This window comes from Hibiscus syriacus, unplaced genomic scaffold (genome assembly GCF_006381635.1).
Source record: "Hibiscus syriacus cultivar Baekdansim isolate YM2019G1 unplaced genomic scaffold, ASM638163v2 tig00112285_pilon, whole genome shotgun sequence".
Lineage (NCBI taxonomy): Eukaryota > Viridiplantae > Streptophyta > Magnoliopsida > Malvales > Malvaceae > Hibiscus > Hibiscus syriacus.
The window spans coordinates 412,722-435,398 of record NW_024063293.1 but is presented as its reverse complement, the minus strand read 5'-3'; the positions used below and the strand labels follow the sequence as shown (position 1 = coordinate 435,398).

At 33.0% G+C, this 22,677-nt stretch overlaps 1 protein-coding gene across 1 annotated transcript; it reads right to left on the bottom strand.

Annotated features, from left to right (window-relative positions):
* Positions 1–9,700: 9,700 nt before the first annotated feature.
* Positions 9,701–12,217, bottom strand: LOC120177242. Its single transcript, XM_039183464.1, has 3 exons — positions 11,812–12,217; positions 10,559–10,751; positions 9,701–10,017 (listed from the first exon to the last, which is right to left on the bottom strand). Exons 1-3 carry the CDS (start codon positions 11,863–11,865, stop codon positions 9,887–9,889), a joined length of 378 nt encoding a protein of 125 aa, XP_039039395.1. The 5' UTR covers positions 11,866–12,217; the 3' UTR covers positions 9,701–9,886.
* Positions 12,218–22,677: the final 10,460 nt, after the last annotated feature.

Sequence of the window (22,677 nt, the reverse complement as noted above, 5' to 3'; positions counted from 1 at the left end):
GTCACAGACTTAAGAAGCAATCAATCATTTTGACAGAAACGTCTGAGATATGCGCCTCTTCTAAATGAGGTGACCATTTTCTGTATATGGAGGGATTTAATCAGACAAAGTAGTAAAAATAGCTTGGTAATCCGTTCCAGGCTGACACAGTGGCTTATCATCTTTCAGTGAAGACCATCTCTGAAATATACTTTTATATGGGAGAGAAACCAATTTATGCAAACAGTAATCTGATGCAATAGCAAGACTACATATACAGTGGTACATGCTCTTGAAAAATCCACACCCATGCAACATGTTGATTCTGATAACAACTCATCTGATTATGAAGTGATCTTTCAGGATGATTTCACAGATATTGATAGTTCTTCTGATATCGAGGAAATCCTGAACTCTGATTCTGATGAGGAGAATAAACTGTTATACTTGACAAAAATGGGATTCTCAGAGGCTGAGACTTCAATAACCATGGAGAGATGTGGTCCAGATTCATCAATTGCAGAATTGACAGATTTTATATGTGCTGATCAACTGGTTAAGGCTACTGACGCACTTCTTATGGTAGAAGATAGGAAGTCATTATGCAATGATCCCAATTACAAGCAAAGGCGAAACTTGGGCTATGATTTTTGAAAAGGAAGAAGCAGAGGAAGCTTGAAAAGAAGCTTCTTAATGAAGACGATCATGCAGTTCATCTTTCAATTCCAATTATTGGTTCTGGGGCTCCTACCGAACCAGATCAGATAACTCAAAGAACACTTCCAGAAGATGCTATTGGGTCTCCTTATTTCTACTATGAGCAAATTCATCTTTTAAATCTAATGATTGGTTTTGGGGTTCATACCAAACTAGATCAGATAACTCAAAGAACACTTCCAAAAGATGCTATTGGGTCTATTTATTTCTACTATGAGAACGTGGCACTTGCTCCAGTTGGTTTGGACTGAAATATCACAGTACTTATTCGATGTAGAGCCAGAAATTGTAGATTCGAAGCATTTTCATACTGCTACACTGAAAAGGGGCTATATTCATAATCTGCCAATTGAGAACATATTTACTCTTATCATGTTTTCTCCACACACTATACATGATATTTTTCCATTGACAAAAAAATGATGGCCTTCCTGGGATCCAAGAACAAAGTTGAACTGTTTACAAACATGTACAGGAAGTGTCAAATTGACAGAAAGGATCTGTAAGGCTCTTGAAGCTTATGACGATGAGCCACCTTCGAGTGTCCAAAAGTATGTTCTTGATGAGTGCTGAAAATAGAATCTGGTATGGGTTGGAAGGAATAAAGTTACTCCACTTGAACCTGATGAGGTGGAAATGCTTCTAGGTTTCCTTAAAAACTATACATGAGGAGTTGCTAGAGACAAGTTCCCCAGTGATATCAATGTCCTGTCTCTTTTCTCTAGAATCAGTGATGTAGAGATTGCCTTCTATTGTCTTGGCATATCTTTGAAAACAGATGTGTACGAACTGAATGATAATCAGTTGGAACAATTGATGAGTAGATTTGTCGAATTCGACCTTGTTGTCGGTGGCATCCAGCGTAACAACCTTACTTGAAGAAATAAACATCATCAGGATGAACTAGAAGATTTTTGTTGGTGCATTTTCTTGCAATGACTGCTATGACAACTGTATCTTCTGCTGCTCCAATATATCCCACTTTTTTCGAATCATGGAACGGTTTAATTGACGGTAAAACTGGTCAGCTTCAACTTTTTGAATCTTGTAACCAATGTTACCCTATATAAAAGGCCTATAAGGGTAGATTCTGTTCCAATATCTTATTCTGTGACATAAATCCTTAAATTCAAATTCAGCAATCTTCTGAAGGACATAATGAATATCATCTTGACAAAGAAAGTGATCGGCATAGAAGAAGCAGCAATGATGTATCAAGACTTGAGCCAGCATCACGGTATAACCAGAGTGCAGGTAGTGACTTGTTCATGGCTCTATGATGTAATCTTCTAGAGAACATGAATTGATGGTTGGGAAAAATAATGTCTGGTGATGCTTATCGACCTCAACATGAGATAAACGATAATCTTTCTTGATGAGCTGCTAATAATGTCATAGGAGAGTGTCACAAGTTCAATTCTCCAGACTTTCTGGCTTCTTGGACCACTGCCTTTCAAAAATATGAAGTGCTTCATTATTCTGGCCTCGTTCATTCTTTTATTTCTACAACAGAGGTAGAATAAACAACAATTGCTTCAAGGACCTTCCTCATTTGAGACTGCCCTATTTGAAAATGTTTTTTTCTTCTCCTTTCTTTATCGAAGAATGAAAGAATTTTGCAAAGTAATGCACTTCTCAAGTTCACAATAGAATCAAATCATAAATAATGAGTTTAATGAATATCAAATAAATCAACTACACTTTTAAATCATTCAAAAATCATAGTCCTATAGCAAGTTTCAAAAATATTGACTGATTTAAGGTATAGGTTGGTTCTGGTAAAGTAGGTTCTTTCAAGTTGGTTCAGTATGTCGCTTCGGGCTTCCACTAACTTGAAGAAATGGTTGTTATGCTCATCTTGTAGAGATACTTCTTGATTCCAGAATCTCAGGAACGTCTTTGGGATGTGTGGTGCTTCATTTAAGAGCTTAAGATCATCTCTTATGTCGTTTGTTGCACCATTCAATATTCGAGCCGCCTTTTCAGGTTTTCAACTCGAATCCTCCTTTGGTTCTAAGATGTTATTTAAAAATTTATATCTTGAACCATCCTTTTATCATTTTTCATATCATGCATTAAAGATTTTAAAAACCAATTTTTGCAAATAAAAATCAATCTTGAGAGGCGGAATGAATTCTGAAGATATTCTCTTTTACTTAGAAATCTATGTATGATTAAAATGGACTTTTCAGGTACGTAACGTAGGCCATGGCTTATGGTTACGAAAGAAATGGATAAAAAGGCCCAAATAAGTGTTTAAGGGTAATCAAACCAAGGATCAATTCATTCTGATGCCATCAATCTTGTTTTGTTTGACTTGGATCTGCCTTGCTGGGGATTTTTCCATCATCTGGATCCCTCTAGACTGCCAAATTTTGGATTCATTTCCATTTTCTCATATCTCCAACATTTCTTGCTCTTCTTGTTTGTACTTGATCAACCTTGTAACTTGAGGCTCAATAAGTCACCCATCTTGATTCAATTTTCCTTCTTCTTTTTTTCCTTTTTGTTTTTTCCTTTTTTATTTTTTTTCTTCTTATGTTTTTTTTCTTCTTCTTTCTTTGCTGGATGAGTATAATACTTCAATTGCTTTGAGCACCTCCTTTTCCTTTTGCATTTTGGAGTTTTTCCATTATTCTTGATTGGATTGATCTTCAAGCACTCTGTATTTGACATACCTTGTAATTCAAAACTTTCTTGACTTCATGGAAACTTGTCTTCGTAATAAAATTGTATTGACAATCTTTATTCTTGTGAGCAAATATCCTTCACTTTACCCCCAATGTAGAGGGTGATCCTTGGTTAGGGTTGAATCAGAAGAAAAATCATTCAGGCTCAAGTGGGGACAACAAATGATATATATATATATATATATATATATATATATATATATATATATATATATTTAAAAGGATAAATGAAACAATGTCTTTCATCATCTCATACACAGAAACCTTTGTAAAAAGAGGTATCTCCAGGGGGATGAATATTCAAGATTAACTTTATTTACATGAAAACAATGTAATTAATGCATGATATATTTATTTCAATCAATCACCTCTTCTTTGAGTATGTCCCAATCACTTGAAATCATTTTCGATAAGTTGGTCCATGATGCCTCATCGCATCTCTTCTTGCAGGAAAATTCACGGATAATTGAAAGTTTGGTTCTTTTGAGGTTTTTTTTATGATGGCATTGTATTTGGAAGGTCAAATGTGTGACTTTTGAGGTCATATATATAGTGGAAGGGGTAATATCATAAACCAACCAACTCTATCCGAGAAGGTAAACATCTATAGTTGGTGTCTCAAAAATAGGTAGAGACATTTCTTCAGAGTCTCAGATAAATGTACGGTCAAAATTTGGTTTTAGTAAGGATCAAGTAATTGGCAATGGATGGAAGGTATAATTTTATCACTTGCCAAAGATATATAATTCTTGAAAAAATTAAAAGAATATTTAATCTACTTGATACTCAATAATCTCAAGATTAAAAATTGATTCCTTGCTCATAACCATAAAAGAAACACACATTTATTTATTGCACAAAAGCGGAGAAAAGAAACAAAAAACAAGTTCAAACAAGATGCTGAAAATAGAAAGTACTACAGTGGTAGATAACACTTCCACTTGTTTCTGCATCATTACTCCTCTAATGTTGGGTGTGTACTTAGCCCAAGATTTTTATCCTTATTTGCCCCCCATTTATTGATCATTTCTTGTGTCAAGACTCCCTTGTCGACGAGCGTCTCTATTTCCTTTAACAGTGACCAACAATTCCCTGTTGAATATCCAGATACCCCCAAGTGAAAATTACAGAAGCTATTTTGATCATAGCAATGGGCATAAGGCTTTGGTGACACCTTCACCAATCTTGGTGTAATATATTGACCTTTAACCAAATGAGGGTACAGGTCTGAGATAGATTCTTGAAACACCTTCAGAGTTTTTCTCGCTCGCGAGGCTATCACCTTCTTTGATCGTTCTGAACGACTGAATGCTCTCATGTTATCGAGGGGGTTCTGGGTGCTCATTTCAGCTATAATTGGGGTAGTGTTCACCAGACTCCTTAGATTGCCCCTTGGGACCAAATCTTGAATCTGTCTTGAATTACCATGCTCTCTAATAGGTTCTTGATCATCAGACACTATCACATCGAACTCATCATTATCATTCAGAACCTTATTCACAGCCTTCACAGCGGGATCCTTTAAGGGTTTCTCTCCATGGAGTACAACATTTATCAGGTCCATCAGTTTTGTCATTTGCTCTTTTGAATCATTATGGGAATTTTTTACTTGATCAATCATCTCTTGTTGAGTCTTGATAAGTTGCTCTTGTAGTTTCTCAATTCTACCAACCCTTGCTAAAATCTCATTCATGAATCTTATCCTTGTTTAGGAAGACCAAGTTAGCTCCACTTTGATTTTAGAAATTCTGTCATGGAATCCTCCACGAATTACTCTCATGTTTTCATGTTTAAATGTATGTAAAATAGTTTAAAACCAAATGTAATTATGTAAAAATGAAAATGTAAATACAAACGTAAAAAATGCAAATGTAAATGCAAATGTAAATATGTGAATGTAACAATAAAAATGCAAATTGTATAGTACAAAAGCAAATATAAAAGTATAAATGCACAATGAAAAATGCAAAGATGCAAAATGCAAATGCATGTATGAAAAGGTGTTTACTCAAGAGTGATCATCTTAGAACAGATTTCATTGAACACAAAAGTTTCGGTACATCAAACAAAACTTTACATATAAGGATATCTTTCACTCCTAACTTCTCCAAAGCCCAGTTAGTTTCCATTCATGCTCAAAAAGTTGAGTCTTCAGCCTGCTTCATCTCCTTGTAAAATCAGCTAAATCTATTACTTAAGAACCATATTATTTGTCTGGACTGCAACTTCTTCCATGACATTCTCTTTCATCTTCTGTGTCATTTCTCGGAGTTGCTCATTTTCCCTTGTAAGATAACCTTTCTGTCCAAGAAGTTCTTGAACAAGATCTTCATATATGTTGCAGTTCTTTTTCAGCTTGGTGACCCCTGTGATCCACTCTTCTGGGGTGTTTCCTATGCCAGCATTTCGAAAGGCTTGACTGATCTTCTGGAAATCTTCATGCATGGCTTCCATTTTTGTGCTCAATTTCTTGTTTTGATCCTTCAAGTCCTTCAAATAACATGCTTGAGCTTCATAAAAACCTCCACTACTCTGAATGCCCTGACTGATGCTCTTACCATAGATTGCTTTTGGTATCAATCTGGTAGGATCTTTGTGTAATACTTTTGGTATTAATATAACCGGTTCTCTGTGTGCATTGCTTGCTTCTATCCTCGAAGTTTCCTCAGGATGTCTTTCCTTGGCTGCATCATATTTTGTTTGATCATAAAACTTTTTGTCCATTTACGATTTCTTTCCAATATGATGAACAATCTTTCCAATAAACACCTTTTGGTTATGCCATGATCATGCAATGCAAACAAAAGAAATCAATATAAACAAGTTTAGAGCAAACAATATGTATGAAAAAAATGAGAAGTGAAAAAAGAAATTGGTTAGTACCAATTAATGGAAAGAAAAGTCTATCTATCAAGGTATAAATCTTAACCTCATGCTTTCTAGTTCCATACTTTGTTTGGAAAAATTAACCTAACTGCATGATTTCTAGTTCACATGCATTTATTCAGAGAGGAAAATAATAAATTAAATAAATTAAAAACTAGAGCTTATTTCTCCTTTGTGTACACCTATGGCCATGGTTTCAGTATTGTCTTAGATTAGGAGAATTTCTAGGGTTTATTATATGCAGGTTTTTAGTTCTAGGAGTAAAGGTACTCGAATTGTCCTTGTTGATGCCCCCTTGGGCTATCAACCCTCAATCTTAGTCCATTACAGACTTAAGTAGATTGAGTTCAATTCGAGGGGACACATTTCTCTATGCCTGACACGGAGAATAAATTCTCACGAAGACATAGAGCATATGAACCCCGAAAGTTACTTGCTAGGTCTGACACGGAGAATAAATTCTCACGAAGACGTCGCTTTCACTCCCACTTAAAAGGGACAAGCTTGATTAGAAAGATTATGTTATGGAATGCAAGTGTTGTGTGTGAGGAGAAATGTTCAAACCTCTAACAAATAAATAATAAAATTTAATATTTGAAAATAAAGCATTAATTAAAATAACATATAAATATTATGAAAATAATAAGTATATATATAAAAATTTTGAAAAGAAAGAATTAAAAATTAAATATATGAATTTTTTTTTTCTAATTAATAAAGACAATTTATAATTAATTTCAAAGCATGACCAGTCCCCAGCGGAGTCGCCAAGCTGTCGTAACCGGTTTTCGTCCGGGCACGAAATATTTATTTGGCGGGAAAAGTGATGTGAATAAATGGTTTTTAAAATAATTTGGGAGTCGCCATCGGCCTTTTGGGTCAGGTAAGTAGAATACCTAAAAATCATCCTTTAAAAGAGTTTTTAAGAAAACAACGATTAAAAGATAAACTGATCTGCGTTTTAACCAAAAATTCGTTCTTTTTAATAATAAAAAGGGATTCGTGGTCGGTTACGTTTAGGGAATGATTAGCACCCCTACAACGCCCAAAATTGATACTTTTTAATTATAAATTATATCTATTATTAGAAATTTAAAATTAAAAATATATTTAATTTATAATCCTATTATTTCAAAATTATAATTATGATTTTAAGTAAATTTATTAATTTATATAAATTTATAAATAAAATATTTATTTATTTAAAAATATCAGAAAATGACTTCTAGGTGCCTTAAGACAGCTATTTTCTTCGATATTAAAAAATAAATAAATAATTAAAACAATTAATATATAATTTATAAAATAGGATATTTATTTATTTAAAAATATCAAAAAATGGACATCCAGTTGTTTTAAGACTGCCCTTTCTTAATATTGAAAAATAAATAAATAAATATTAAAACATGATTAAAATAAGTTAAAAGTAATTAAATAAGATTTTAATAAATAAAATAAATATTATAAATATATATATTTATGGCTAAATAATAATAATAGTAATAATAATTAAAAGTAAACATATAAAAATAACATATAATGAACAAAATTAAAACTATATATTTAAAATAAATAAAACTCGTAAAAATAAATAAAAATTAAAATTAGTGACTAAATTATAACCTAATAGAATTAAATACCTAATTCATAATTAATAATTTAAAAATATAGTGGCTAAACATACCATATTACCTATTTATTAATGTAGTGACTAAAATAAACATATATTGAATTCAAATATTAAATTAAAACAAATTAAAACATGCTATTTGTGATTAAAATAATAATTACTAAACTATAAGGGACTAAATTCAGTATTCATCCTAAATATATAATTATACTGGACATGACTGAAATAAAATAAAATAAACTTCGAAGACTAAATTATAATAGGCAAAAATTACTTTTAGTGACTAAATTGCAAGGTATACAAACTTGGAGCACTGCGGACGGGGTTTACCCTTTATGAAATTACAGAAACACCCTCCCCCAAAACAGCATCGTTTGGGAGAGGGTATTTAAATACCCTAAACGGCTGGCCCTTCGGGCCAGCATCCTCATTTCTTCTTTCTCTCGCCTCTCTCTAACTGAGAGAGAATTTTTAACTCTCTCGCGTCTCTCTAAAACTGAGAGAGAGACCATAGGCCGGCAGCCGTGCTCCGACGTTGACAACCACCGCCGACCACCGTTGTCGGTGGCCGGAAAATTTCAAAATTCCCAAAATAAAGATCAGAACGTCCTAAAGACGAATTCGATGTCCTTTTTCTCTAAAAAGCCTTGTAGTTACCTAGATCTACAGAAATACTCTCGGTATTTCAATTTCTTTTACGGCGTGTGGAGGTTCTGACGACGGCGTAGCTTCCTCGGTGGTAAGTTTTCTCCCTCTATTCTCTCTTTGCTTTTTGATTTGTTGTTATGGGTTTTGTTTGGCTTGCTGTTGTGGTCTGTTCGGGTTCTTGCTCTCGTTTCTGTTATCTCCGGTTCTTCCTCTCTGTTTTTTTTATTTTGCAGGTGTGGTGGCTTTTATAGCCACCACCGAGGCTTTCGTCGGACCGGTCCCTTAGGAAATTTTCGGTGAGTCACCATAACTATGGTGGTGACTCACCATAGGCAACAACGTGGACGATCAGAGTCGTGGCAGCAGAGCTTCTAGAGGCTTCGGCGGCGAGGTGGCGTGGCACTAGAGTGTCGGCAGCTGGACGTTAGACCACCTGGAAGAGGCGACGGCTGGCCTTCTAGAATCTTGAAGGCGGCTAGGGTGCTAGGGTTTAGAAACCCTAGTTGAAACCCCAAATTAGTTTAAGGTTTTAGTTAGGTCATCTGGTTGGGCTTCCAAATTTGTAATTGGGCCCCGATTTTAGCCTATTTGTAATAATAATTTTAATAATAATAATAATAAATAAAATAATAATAATAATATCAATAATAAAAAATAGGTAAAAAATTAGTATCTTCAATCTTATTCATGGAGTGGCGATTTTTAACCCCCCCCCCCACCACCCACAAAAAGGGAATTCAAAAATTACCACTTATTTTCATTCGTGCTTGCAAAATCCGAATGATCTACTAACACTAAATAAAAAAAATTATAAACTCTTGAAAGCTACAATGACCTCCATTTTATTAATTTATCAGAATTTTCAAATATTTGTACTAACATCATTTAACCCCTAAACAACAAAGTCCAACCATTAAAACATGAAGCATTAACACAATTGCATCACACCATACTTGATATCAACATTCCATTCCTCACCATACAAATAAATATTCCTCCCCCCAAATACCATAAATTTTTCTTGCATCATGCAACCATGCAAAGAAATGGCCAAGACTGAATTTCACGAACCAAATCATCAACCATTTCCTCGATATGAACATAAATGGCACTCTGCTTCAAAGAACAAGATTCTTGATACAAACTATAAAAATCAACACATACCATATGCATGTTTTTAAACAAAAAGGCTTTGTATACGTAAAAGAGTTCTTGGTGGAACTATCAGCAAAGCCTCTGACAGATTTTAACACAAAAAGTTCAGTCTTTTTTTTCCCAGTAATTTTTACTCGACAAGGAAAAAACTACATATATGTAAATAATAGCATATTTTGCATCATGGCTCCAGCTTCAAGGAAACAACGCGCAACTGTCTGTTGCGCTTCGCCACCTTGACAAAAAATACCGAAAGGCAAGGAGGAGCCCACCATGGCCTGCGAATTTTTTGCTCTCCTTTTAGGCAAGCCACTGAAGAATATATTTTCAATATGTCAATCAAAAAAGGAATATCTTCCTCTAAGAATGAGTTACACACTATTGGGCATAAAAAAAACATTGTTTTTTTCCCTTGAATAGCAATCAGAATATCATTCAACCATTTGAAAGATACAACATCATATAGAGTATAGCTGACATAAATTGCAAACAGGCATCAACAAACCTACACCAATAGAGAGTCCCAGTTGCCAATTCATGTGCAGAAGAAACAGGTTTCCCACATAACATTGGTGCCAGAAGAAGTTGTTTAAGGAAAATGGGAAAAATGTTTATGCTTCAAAAAGAAATTATGCACGAAGCAGAGGAAACACCCATGTTTTAAAATACAATGCAATTTGAGAAATACTACTAACAGAAACACATATCTTACAACAAGAACACTAGGGAATAATCAAGCAAATTTAAATATTGAAGTAACTTCCAAATTTAGAGAGGCAAAATCTTTGTATGTGTGTCCATGTGAACGTGTGTATATATATATATATATATAGAGAGAGAGAGAGAGAGAGACCTTTTATTCGTCGGAGTTCCTTGCATAGTGTGATGAAGTCTCCCCACTTCATATGGCACCGCCTTATGAATCGAAGAATCTGTTCGGTTGTGAACATAGACATTCCTTCCAGGTATTCCCCATTGACACCATTTTCTTTGAAAATCTGACTGTAGGTACCAAGATTTATCTCTTCCAACCACATACCGACATCCTACCAGAATAAGATAACTGATCAAAAGCATGTCATCGAATCAAATGTCCATATCAACAGCTTTCATGTTAAATATATAAAAAAGAGAGCAAAAAACATGTTCTGATATCTTCACCAAATGCTTCAAATTCAAAACCTGTCACTTCACATAACATCATAGAGTAAATACTTTTTGAAGCAACATTTCACTCGTTAATGTACAAATTAACTTGTTGCTCAACTGTTAATTCTTTCGGAGATAAATTTTTACTCAGAATGATTAAACAGATGTACTGGTGTCAGTTTCTGTTATCAGAAAGGAATGGTAATGATAATGAAGAGAAGGATAGTTTGCATATTTATTACACGATATCTGCAGCTACCTAGAACATACACACTGCTATGCACTATGTGGTTATGGTTGGACAACCAAAAATCTATAAATTTTCATTTATGCACTCAAACAACCTCACCATACCTTCATGAACAACTTTAAATAAACTCTCACCCACAGAAATGCGAGTTTTGACAGAAACTAAATATAATTATAATGCAGAGAAGTTCCGGCGATCATATATTCATGAAACCATGATCTAGTAACACGAAAATATACACTCTAAAACAAGTTGAATCACCAGAAAACAATACCAAATATCCCAAAAAGAGGATGAAAACAGCAAACTTAAACAAGCGATTTTCGATGGAATGCTGCTAGAAATCAAGTAGAGATACTTTCTAGGCAAACGACAAATATTATATACACCTCTATGTAAATCTTTCATAAATCAAGGTCCAATTCACTTTACCAGTTTCAAAAATCAACCGATATTTTACGATAATCACAATTTTTTGGTTTAAAACCCCATTGTTTCTTAATTACTAGATTTTTTGTTCCAATTTAAACAAAATTTAGAGAACTGCGACAATGCCACCATTAATGTTTCCAAGTGAAAAAATTACAATATATTTAGCAAAACTCCACAATTTAAGTATCAATACTAAAAGCAGATTTAAATTTAAAGGAACAAAAATCCAAATTAAATTTTAAAAAATACAAAAAAAAAAGAGAATCAATTCCTACCTCAACAGTCCAAATGAAGAAATCCAGTGGCTCAGGTGGGTGTTCTTTTCTCATATCCTCTATTATTTCAACAAAAACTCACCTTTTATATTTACCACCAATTTCCCATCAAAATGAACGCTGCTTTAAACGAAAACCAAATTAAACTCCCCAAAAGAATAACTGTCCCTTTGATTCCCGGTAAATCCAAACAAAAAACTGGAGAACAACAGGTTTGAGGTTAGAGTGACAGTTGAGATCCCGATCTTTCTCTTTTCTTTTCCTCTATCTCTTCCATTGTTTATTTTTTACACTTTTTATGGGGAAACAAACACGAGAGCAAAACAGGCAGAAATGAAAACGGGGACAAACACAAAGCGTTCCTTGTGAGAAAAGGAGACTCAGAAATTTAGGGTTGTATTGCCCCCCCCCCCCACCCCCACTTTAAGATTTTCTTTTAGAAATTGAGATAATTACTTTAAATATACAATAAATATTTGTAATAATTAACTGATTTGTATAAATAAAAAGAGAGCGAGTAAGAGCTGCACATTTAGATTACAATTAGGTGGTATTTGGTTGGATGAAATCTCTTGAAATTGGTGGGAATTAGAATTTAATTCTATCACTTTCCCATGTTTGGTTCAAGTTTTTCAAGGGAATTAAAATCCATGATGGAATTCAATTCCATCAAACGAGGGAAAGTGAATTTCATCCAAAAATGATAGAATTCAATTCCCTTGTTGGAGGGAATTGAAATTTAATCATACTACCCTCATCAATCATTTGGTAACTTATTTATATATTGAATAAAAATATTTTTTTTATTATTTCGGGTCGGGATGGGTTTCTAATTCATATATTCGAGTCGGGATGGGTTGGGTGAAACTTTATTTTGGTCGGATCGGATCGGGTTTTTTTAAGTGTGATATTCGGGTCGGATCGGGTCGGGTTTGGGTTTAGGGTAAAAAAACCAGACCGACCCGAAAATATATATAATTCGGGTCGGGTCGGATTAAGTCATTGTTTTCATTAAATAAAAATAATTTTTTATTATTTCGGGTCGGGTCGGATTTCTAATTCATATATTCGGGTCGGGTCGGATGAAACTTTATTTTGTTCGGGTCGGGTTTTTTTAAGTGTGATATTCGGGTCGGATCGGGTCGGGTTTGGGTTTAGGGTAAAAAAACCGGACCGACCCAAAAATATATATAATTCGGGCCGGGTCGGATTAAGTCACTATTTTTATTAAATAAAAATAGTTTTTTATTATTTCGGGTCGGGTCGGGTCGGATTTCTAATTCATATATTCGGGTCGGGTCGGATGAAACTTTATTTTGTTCGGGTCGGGTTTTTTAAGTGTGGTATTCGGGTCGAGTCGGGTCGGGTTCGGGTTTAGGGTGAAAAAAACCGGACCGACCCGAAAAAAAATATAATTTTATCTTATATATTTAGGAATAATTACAATAATACCCCTCTATATATACTTTTTTTCAATTAAGTCAATGTTTTTATTTAATACAAATAATTTTTTTATTATTTTGAGTCGTGTCGGGTCGAGTTTCTAATTCATATATTGAATAAAAATAGTTTTTGGTAACTAATTAACAGACTCCGATTAGAATGTATCGAAATATTGTTCTATCTTTTGGTAACTTATTAACATATTTTGATTGTGATGATTTTAACTTATAATGTTTATTAACATGATTTTTATAATTTATTGAAATGAATAATCAATCAATAAAATAAAAATTTAATTTTTTTTTAATTTTTTATAATATATTACTATATGTAAGTTGTAAAATAAACTAAAATAAAGTAAAAAAAAAAAAAACAAGAATGACAATTCTGTCATTTTACATTACTGAAATCAAATTCATCTGACATGTCTTCGAACCAAACATAACATTTCCTGCTAACCAAACAGAATATAGAATTGGATTCTAATTCCTACAGATTCAAATTCCTTCACATATTCTAATTCCCTCATAAACATTCCAGCTATCCAAACGTCACATTAAGGTGGGTCACACTTATTTTTAATTTTATAATCCAAACAAATATTTTCTATTTAAATTGATATCTGAATTTTAAATTTATAAAATATGTGACAAAAATTAAATCTATATATTAAAATGGGACGGGAGTCAAGTTGACTTTAACGTTAATGAATTTCACAGTGTAGTGGTCATCGGGTATACACGATAATTTTTTTATAGAACGTTATCAATATTATTCACGCTATATTCAACACTATCGCTATATGTTAATCGAACAGATTCATCCATTGATACCCCATTCATGGGATGAGGATGGTCTTTGAAAAATAATATTTGTGAAGATGTGTAATCGATAATCTCATTATTGAAGAAAAACTTCCAAAGTTCAGAATATGCCATTATTAATCTGATTGACTATGGTGGTACTAGGGCTGTAAATGAGACGAGACAGATCGCGAGCTATTCGAGATCGACTCGATCAAGGCTCGATAAATACTCGGATCGAATGGACTCGACTCGAGCTCGAGCTTGACTCGAGTTCTTAACGAGCTGAAACGAGCTACTCGATATTGGACTCGAAAAACTCGTGAGCAGCTCGAAAATATAATATATTAAGTTTTATTTAAAAAAATAAATTAATAATAATATTAATATTTATGTATTGATTTTTTTTTAAAAATACAGTAAGATTTTATGTATTTAAGGTTTATGTTCGAGTTTGAGGCTTCAATCGAGTTAAGTTTAAGATTTTTTTTTCAATTTCGAGCATTTTTGAGCTGCTCACGAGCTTCAGTTCAGGATTTCGAATTCGATTCGAGCTTGAAAATTTTAAGCTCGCGAGTTTTCGAGTCGAGTCAAGCTCAATTTCAGAGTTTTCGAATCGAGTCGAGCTTAACAATACTCGAGCTCGACTCGGCTCGTTTACACCCCTAGGTGGTACTAGTAGACGAGCATCATCGTCAACAACAGTATATATATGAAGTAAATAATGAGTTTGTATCTTGTATTATGTTTGAAAGAGAGAAAATAATATACGGTGAATATTGCATCTACATCTATTGATTAAATGGTGGTGACATCGATAGTGTCTGTTGTGATAGTATGGGGTTGTTGATGATGACGAGCTAGAAGAGTTCTCTTTTCTTTGATTAGTTGGGGACAATGATGATGTATCGATGAATATTTTTTCTTATGTCAAGGAATAGATCTAACTCGTTAAAAAATTAATAACTTCTTGTAATGCATGAATCATGGCATGTAATCCCTTGAAACTATCATACTATAACATAGAATAAATTGTCAACCATGTATACAATTCTATCGTTGGTCCACATCACTAATCACTCAATGTATCTAGTCCTCATTCAAACATTTGTCTTTCTTGTATGTATGGATGTAAATGAATCAAGCTTAAACAAATAATATTATGTTTATGTTTGTTGTTTATTTTTGAAGGTGTTTATGTTTGGTTCGTGTTCGTTTAAATTTTTAATATTTGTCTCTGTGTTCGTTTATTTATTTTTAAAGATATCCTTATTCGTTTATTTATTATTCTCGAACATGTTCATTAGTCGTTTATATGTTCACGAATGTGTTCATTTAGCATTCATGAACATATCCATTTAGGGTATGTTTGTTTCGCTAAAAATGAATTCCGAAAAACAAATTCTGTAAAATGAATTACATTTCTGGAAAAATATAGTTGAGAAAACATTTTCCGTTATTTGGATGATGCAATGAAAAATGTTTTCCACTGTTTAGTAAGTTTTCTGAAAATATTTTTGAGAATCTATTTTCCATAAAAAAACATGCATATTTTATGAATCATTCTTGTGTTTTTTCTATTTTTCTAATATTATTATTATAAATTTATAATTTAGCATATAATTAATGTTATAAGTAGTTTCAATTGATATAATTAATATTGATAATTTATTAAAAATACATTGATAGCATCAATGACCTCTTCATCATATACACCAAAGACGAATTCTTGAACCACCTGCAACAATTCCAAAACCATAGAAAACATACATAGCAGGTTGAGTATCCATAACAAGTTCTGATGATTGAGCATGTTTGTAAATATGAGCACCCTAATAAAAAATACGAGTCTAATGTAAAAAATACGAGTCTAATGTAAATATGAGCACCTTAAATTCAATAAAAAAAAACCTACCTTATCATATTCTATATGAAGTTGCCACAATTGCTTTTGATAGTAAAATTCATAAATAAGACCACAAACCTTCTTGTTGCACAAAAACAGAGCTCACAACATAAATACTAGAAGAAGATACGAGTTATGTTGTACATATATTCCAAGGAAGAACAAGGTATTCCTTTTCTTTGCATTAATGTTCAATGACAACATCATCAACTCAATATAAGGAACATCAAACAAACAATGTGTGTTGGAACCAGGTGCTCACTTTTGATAAAACATCAATCTTTTAGTACTTCCAGCAGTTCATGAGGAGTCTTTAGTTTAACCCCTCGAATTCTACGATCATGCTACTAGTGGTCTACTGAGTAATTGATTTTACGGTCTTCGTTTTCTCCACATTAGGAAAAAAGCATCATAAACTCTAATTCTTCGTACAAAATGTTTCAGGTACTGTAATATTGAATCATTAAAATTGACAGGTTCAGTTGGAAACTGATAGTTTACAATTCACACTGTAAAGAAAACCAACCTAAATCTATGTGCCCATGAAGAACTATGACAAGGTCAAGACACCACAAGATTTTCATTGTTTTTATACCATTATAACCATCTTTCATATAAACAGTATCAAGTTTCAATCCACTCATGGTTTAAACACAACCACTTCAGTTTCTATATAATTTTTTTTCAAGCATTCGAACGTAAAAAATAAATCATTATGTTGAAGTGTTTTGTTAGATAAAAAGTATGCTAGTTTATTTGATTCCTGCTCACACTAAGGTATACATTAAAAGATTTTCACTATTTATAAATATGTGGTGGTGAAAAAAAAAACAGGTATTGTTATTCTACATTTGTTAAATAATGGAAATTCATTATACAAATTCATCATATACTAAGGTTTTAAAAGGATGAGATCCAAATTAAACTCATTTTTCATGTTTAAAACAACTCTTCATGAGATAGATTTGTCAAAATATCAGTAACTAAAGACTGAATGCAAAGTGTAAATAGAACATTAGAAACTTCAAAGTGTTCATTAAGATTCCCTCAAACATAGGATTAAAAAACAAAAAGTATTTAAATCGACTGCTACTTATGGGATGGTAAGGAGAGTCTTCAAATAGAACTCATTCTTGTATTTTGGTTCACAACCACTCAGAAAGAAGAGGAAAATATAGCATATGACTCAATCGCGAATGTTTTTTCTAACCGATGGAGAAGGTGCTAAAGACATCAACGAAGAGGGTATTATGAGATTGACCAGGTGAAGAAAGGTTAATAGGCTGTGAAACGAGAGGGATAGAAGGCTCTGAAACGAGAGGGGTGAGACGCTGGACGGAAGAATCGATTTGAGATTAAAACATGGAGGCATAAATCTGAAATTATAAAAGGGGATTTTGTTACTTGCGAAGATGAACGTTGGCCTCAAAAAAATGTCGTGGGTGAGAAGTCGGTGATGGTATTTGATCGGATAATTTTGGGTAAGAGCTTTGAAGGTCAAGTTGGAAAATGACTTGCCATTCTCAAGACCGTAAGTTGTTTTACGGGAAAATGGATTGTTTTCCTTTGACCGTAAAACATTTTACTTTGACCACTACTTTTCTTTAAACCAAACATGGGAAAACGGGGTAAGTAATTTCAGTAAATTATTTCCCACCAAACAAACTAACCCTTAGTGTTCTTTTATATTTTCAATTTTTAGTTTTACCCTTCCATTTGTAAGTTAAAAATGATAAAATTACGCTACTAGTATTTGAACTCCTTAAACTTCACATTTTAAATTTTAAATTTTATCATGTGTTCAATTTAGTTCATATCTTCACCAATATCTTAAAATATAAAAATTAAATGAAATGGAGAACCGGGTAAAAACTCTTTTGATAAACGAGCTCGTTCATGATTGTATATGAACTAAACACACATTTGTTCGTGGTTATTTGTTTATTAAATGAACATAAAAAATTGTTCATACTCGTTTATTTGTCTGTTAATTTTATGCATCTTAACTACGTATGTTGGGATTTATGAAGCTCGATCGATCAACCAAAATATGTCAAGAGAGAGTGAATTGACTTTTTGAAATTTAGAGAGTAAGGAGTATAAAGATAGGAAAGGAGTATAGAGATAGGAAATTTGTACAATGATTTACAATGGTTCGACTTATCAACCAAGTCTACATCCACTACCTAAGCTCCTCACTTAGGATTTTCCAACAAATCCACTAATTTGTTCTTTCTTTTCCAAGGACCAAGAGTAACCTTTACAAATCCCTAGTTTTTCACTTTGCTAAACTAGAACCAAAACCCCTTTACAAAGGATAAGAGATGTAAACAAGAAAACCCTTACAAGGTAGGTTTTTACAAAGTTTAAGCTCACTAAAACACTAATATTTACAAGAGAAAGAAAAATAAGATTGAAGAACTCTTCTCTTGTGTTTGATTACTTGGATAGATGTTGTTCTACTTCTTCAAGTGTCCTTGGAGTGTTTTTATATGTTGGAATGAGTTACTAGCCGTTGGGAATGATTTGGAGCCGTTGGAAGCAAATTTTTTTTGCAATTATCCGCATGTGTTTCGAAACCTTTAAGGGGGTTTCAAAACCTTCATTTAAAATTTTGACTGTTTGAAACAAGGGGTTTTGAAACCTTAGAGGGGGTTTCAAAACCTGTAGGCTAGATTTATATTATGCCTTAAGGGTTTCGAAACCTCTAGAAGGGGTTTTGGTGGGTTTTGAAACCAGACCCAAAATTGCCTGTTTTAAAAACTTAAAAACTTTGAATTAATTTTGCAAAGTTTGAACAAATTCAGTTTGGTCCAAAAATATTTTTCCCTTATTTGTTATATCAAAATATTCGTTCTACAATCTCCCCCTTTTTGATATAACAAAACCTTTGAAAAATGGTTTTTGACAAAAGCTCCCCCTTTGAAAAACATTTGATGAAAAAGAGAAATATTTTTGAAAAATATTTAAGCTCCCCCTTTTCATTCTTTAAATAGATTTTTTTTCAAACCTATATTTCTCCCCCTTTTTGTTATATAAAAAATAATTCAAACTTTAAGGTACAAAATAAAAATAGAGAGTAAGTATTAATTTTAACATTAAAATCATTTGAAAATCAAAAGGTTCCCCCTAAACAAATGCATTCCAAACAAAAGTTTGACTTTAAAAGCTTAACACTTAAAAAAAATTGAATTTCAACAAAGATGAACAAACAATTTAGTAGCACATGAAATTCAATTTATTCGAGTATAATATACTTTATCCAAAAAATGTTATGCCTTTGAAAAATTGATATCAATTGTTAGAGAGATATCATTTGCAATAAATCACATGCATTAACATTTAAATTAAGGTCAAAAATTAAAATTTGTAAAAATAAAAACAAAGCATTAAAACCAATAAATCATTTAAAATCAAAACTCATGCATGCTTAAACCAAATGAGCAACCAATTATGCAATATAATCAAAATAAGCTTAGAAGTTACCCATTCCATATCAAGTGTGGCTAGAGCATTTGAGTATCTTCACTTTCATCACCATTGCTCCCACGCATTTACAAGAGACATTTATTTGGACTTTGGTATCCAAATTACTTTGGATCTTTGAACATTAGTTTCAATGCCCCTTGTTCCTTTAGAAACCCATACTTGTCTAATTTTAAAATGTTTTCCTTTCTTTAAAGGAAAAGTATGTTCCATATGACCATGATAATGGCAATATGAGCAGTTTGCCATTATGAAATAGATGAATTATTTAAAATGATTTTTTTCTTTTGTTAAGTATTCAAGCTTAACTTTTAAATCAAAACTTTATTTTTCAAAATTTTCAATTTTCATTTTTAAAAGCTTTAAATCTTTTTTCAAAATTTCATTTTGATTTTCAAAGTCCAATTTTGCAAGAAAATCGCTTTCAACTTTAAATTTTGAAATCATTTTCTTGTATTTGAAGTTCATGGTCTCAAACTCCAAACATAATTCATCATATGAAACTTGTAACTCATCAAAAGAATATGAATAGAATTCATTAGATTTAGAAGATACCTTGGGCTCTTCAAGAGCCATTAAGCACACCACCTTTGTTGGTTCTTCTTTCTTGTTTCCATGGATCTCTTCGAGCTTATTCCAAAGCTCCTTGGCATTTGAACATAAAGAAACTCCTTCATAGACATCGGGACCAAATGAACAAAACAACATGTGCATTGCCTTAGCATTTTGTTGAGCTTTCTTCCTTTCTTGAGCACTCCACTCATTCATCTTCTTCTTTGGAGAAGAATAACCATTCTTGATCATCTCCCATGCATCTAGATCATTATAAATAGCTTCATTAATTTCTTCCAATGACGGTAGTTAGCTTCATTGAAGTATGGAGGCTTGTCGATCGGTTAGGATTCTTCCATGTGGAATGAGCCGGAGGTTGAATTCATATTATCGGTTGCTTCGAAAATTGATAGAGCTTCTTCAAGGATCGTCTCAAGGTTGTTAAACCTTCTAATGAATCAAGCTCCGATACCAACTGTTGGGATTTATGAAGCTCGATCAATCAACCAAAAAATGCTAAGAGGGGGTGAATTGGCTTTTTGAAATTTAGGGAGTAAGGAGTATAAAAATAGGAAAATTTGCATAATGATTTATGGTGGTTTGACTTATCAACCAAGTCTACATCCACTACCTAAGCTCCTCACTTAGGATTTTCCAACAAATCCACTAATTTGTTCTTTCTTTTTCAATGATCAAGAGTAACCTTTACAACTTCCTAGTTTTTCACTTGGCTAAACTAGAACCAAAACCCCTTTACGAATGATAAGAGATGTAAACAAGAAAACCCTTACAAGGTAGGTGTTTACAAAGTTTAAGCTCGCTAAAACACTAATATCTACAAGAGAAAGAAAAATAAGATTGAAGAACTCTTCTCTCGTGTTTGATTGCTTGGATATGTGTTGTTCTACTTCTTCAAGTGTCCTTGGAGTATTTTTATATGTTGAAATGAGTTACTAGTTGTTTCTAGCTGTTGGAAGCAAAAAAATTCTGCAATTATGCACAGGGGTTTCGAAACCTTCATTTAAATTTTTGACCGTTTGAAACAAGGGGTTTCTAAACCTTTGAGGTGGGTTTTGAAACCTATAGGCCAGATTTACATTCTGCCTTAAGGGTTTCGAAACCTCTGGAAGGAGTTTCAAAACCAAACCCAAAATTGCATGTTTCACCTTTAAAAACTTAAAAACTTTGAATTATTTTTTGCAATGTTTGAACAAATTCAATTTGATCCAAAAACATTTTTACTCTTATTTGTTATATCAAAATATTAGTTCTACAAGGTAAATAACTAGGCCAAAAATATATATCCAAAATATCGAGCAGAAAATCACTATGATGTCACTCAACTATTGTATAACATATAAGACATTGCATGTCATATGTTCGATTGACCACTCATCTTTTGGGATGCAAGCCCTCTATTATGAATTATATGAGATATTCGTATAAACTACATGAATTTTTTATTATAAATTTTAAATTTATAAATGAATTTCTAATTATTACGATAGTAAAATGAAATTTTTAGTTATTAACACATACCTTTAGTCCTTTTTTATCATTTTTTTTATAAATTAATCATTCTACTCAAATATCTTGTTTGTGACACAACCACATCAAACGTATTTGGGTTCGAGATTTATCATGTATTAAATTCCTTTATAATCCTCAAAATATACGTACATGTAAATGTCTTCACCTCCTATTAAGAGCAATCTTCATCTAATTTGTTGAATGGCTGTACAAATCACGTAATAGTGATTCGATCACCATTGAACCTATATGATATGTTTCCAAGCAATAAGTAGTACAAACCAAATCAATCTATGCCACTGATATCGATCAAAATACGACAATTAATGGAAATATGTAAGCAAATCGAAACATCCTCTAGAGTGATTATACGCTCCTCGCACGAAAGATAGAAGATGTGTTTTTCATTTCTTTGTTTTTGACGTATGTTTATCATTCGTCTGAAAGATTTATTGTTGACGAAAACGGGTAAAGAAAACGAAAGAACACGAGAATTTTACGAGATTCGGCAATGTGCTTACGTCCTCGGTGCCTAGGCGGCGCTAGAAGTTTTATTCAATGATCTTTTAGGTCTAGGTTACATCTCTATTTATAATAGAAAACCCTGGTACATAATTATAAAATCAACCCTGTACCGTACCGCGGGGGCTGCGCCCCCACACCCCCAACCCACATAATTCGTAACCCCACAACGAGACTTTTTATGAGCCATACATAACAAATATCCACCTTGGCGAATATCCTGCCCCTTGGAAACTTCAATGTGGGTTGGGTTACCTTGATTCTTTAACAACTCGAAACATTCAACAAGTCCAAGCAATGCTTGAACTTGTCTGTCGTAACTGGCTTAGTGAACATATCAGTGGCATTCTCATCAGTATGTACCTTCTGAAACAAAACCTCTCCAGATGCAACCAACTCTCTGATCTTGTGGAACCTTACATCAATATATTTAGTTCTAGCACGATACACCTGATTCTTAGCCAAGTGAATAGCACTTTGATTATCACAAAGCAACTGAACTCCACCTTGTTGAACACCCAACTCCTTCACTAAACCAGTAAGCCATAAAGCTTCTTTTGCAGCTTCAGCCGCTGCCATGTACTCAGCTTCAGTTGTAGATAGAGCCACAATAGATTGAACAGT

Excerpts from the sequence above, each read along its gene's own strand:
- LOC120177242 (XM_039183464.1), bottom strand. The coding sequence starts at position 11,865 with ATGAGAAAAGAACACCCACCTGAGCCACTGGATTTCTTCATTTGGACT. Across the intron at positions 10,752-11,811 it reads TCTTCATTTGGACTGTTGAG|GATGTCGGTATGTGGTTGGA; the intron begins GTAGGAATTGAT and ends TTATTCTGGTAG. Across the intron at positions 10,018-10,558 it reads GGAACTCCGACGAATAAAAG|TGGCTTGCCTAAAAGGAGAG; the intron begins GTCTCTCTCTCT and ends TATATTCTTCAG.